Below are 1,807 nucleotides of genomic sequence, written 5' to 3'. Positions count from 1 at the left end.
GGACTCTGTCAGGACTCTGTCAGGACTCCGTCAGGACTCCGCCAGGACAACCACTGTCCCCCCGCTGTGAATAGAGCCCTTAGCTAGAGAGTAGGGAGGGGTGTACAGTCGAGTTACTCCCGAGGGCAGGGACGGCCATCCACTGAGGGAAAGGGCGCACGTGAGGACGGTATGCTCACGACCCAGCCACGCAGCTCTTTCCTCGCGTACAGCCATCGAGTTTGCTGGTCCACAGGCAGGCCAGGCCGTGAGCGTGGGCCGGTCAGGCCTGATCCTGCGGTGAGCACTGGAGGGCTATGCGGCTCGCTCCGACTTGCGCTGTCGAGCGGTCGAGCGCTTCGGGTTGGTAGGACCCGTGGGAGGGCTCCTGGTCCTGCGCGGCTGACATGGCCAGCCAAGCCGTGTGCGTTGCCGTGGGCGCTGCCGTGGGTGCTGCCATGGGCGCTGCCGTGGGCGCTGCCGTGGGCGCTGCCGTGGGCGCTGCCGTGGGCGCTGCCGTGGGCGCTGCCGTGGGCGCTGCCGTGGGCGCTGCCGTGGGCGCTGCCGTGGGCGCTGCCGTGGGCGCTGCCTCGGTCAGCAGTCGGTCAGCCGTCGTCCGCTGCTCGGCGCTGGCTTGCAGGCCGCCGGTGGCAAATCAGGGGCGCGCGGGCCATGGAGCTCGCGAGGCGCCCGATGCTGTCGTCGCCCGCGCCGCACGCGCGCGTTCGACTCGTTCGAGCGCGAGGGGCGAGGCCGAGGACGCGGGGTCACTCGGTTGCCTCGAGACGGCCGGAGGTGTGAGGCTCCCAGCGGTAGTGCTCACGTTGTCGCCGTCCGACAGCCTCGATCTGATTAGGAATCTCGCTCGTCGTGCGGCGAGGGCGGCGCCGATGAGGACGGCAGCGCCGACGCCGACGCCGACGAGAGCGGCGACGGAAGACTCCGTCTCGTCGGTGGTCAGTCCGTCCGCGCCAAGCAGAGGTCCGAGGGGAGGTGGCGGCGTCGCGGGTGGCGGCGAGGGCGGAGGCGGCGACGGCGGCGGAGGTGAGGGTGGCGGTGGGGAGGGCGGTGGCGGCGAGGGAGGCGGCGGCGAGGGCGGGCTGAATCCACAGACCGCGCCGTCCGTCCTCGCGCAGATCCACTCACTAGCGTGGGAGACGCGCGCGTAGACGCCCGGGAAGTCGGCGTCGGCGCAGCCGATGCCCCAGCTCACGATGCCCGTGAGCACGTAGTTGCCGTCGGCGTCGATGCCGAAGAGGGGGCCACCCGAGTCGCCCTGGCACGCGTCCTCGCCGCCATTCACGGTGTCGCCGGCGCAGATCATCGTGTCGTCAATCTGGCCACTGTAGTCAACGTTGCAGTCCTCATTCTGGACCACCGGCACGTCGACCTCCATGGCCTCCGGCGAGGACACGCCGGAGGACATGGTGCCCCAGCCGGCGACGGTGAGCATGGCGAGGTGCTCCTGGAAGGGCGTGTCCATGCCCGGGCCGTCGAGCAAGTCGATGGGCGCATAGCCGGTCACAGGCGTGGCGAGCTTGAGCAGCGAGACGTCGTTGCTTTCTGAATTGGGAGAGCCGTAGTCGTGGTTCAAGATCTCCGCCACCTCGTGCAAGGAGACGCACGGGTCGGTGTTCACGTCGGCGACGACATGCATGCCGACGGCCACGCGGCCGACGGTGCCTTGCGTGCAGTGCGCGGCGGTGAGCACCCAATCGGGCGCGATGAGCGTGCCGCCACAGAAGTGGAAGCCGCCGTGGTACTCGAGCGAGACGAGCCAGGTGTACCTGTCAGCAGACGGCGGCGGGTGGCGAAACGGAGCGCGGCT

The 1,807-nt window shown here is 70.1% G+C and overlaps 1 protein-coding gene across 1 annotated transcript; it reads right to left on the bottom strand.

Moving 5' to 3' along the window:
• Positions 1-802: 802 nt before the first annotated feature.
• EMIHUDRAFT_124077 (hypothetical protein) lies at positions 803-1,766 on the bottom strand (the record flags this gene model as incomplete). The annotated part of the gene is made up of 1 exon (XM_005769963.1): positions 803-1,766. A coding segment is annotated over one exon (964 nt), but the record flags the coding sequence as incomplete, so codon positions are not given.
• Between the last annotated feature and the right edge of the window lie 41 nt (positions 1,767-1,807).

This window comes from Emiliania huxleyi (genome assembly GCF_000372725.1).
Source record: "Emiliania huxleyi CCMP1516 unplaced genomic scaffold EMIHUscaffold_4043, whole genome shotgun sequence".
In the NCBI taxonomy this organism is placed as follows: domain Eukaryota; phylum Haptophyta; order Isochrysidales; family Noelaerhabdaceae; genus Emiliania; species Emiliania huxleyi.
This window is presented reverse-complemented; position numbering and strand designations above follow the sequence as displayed.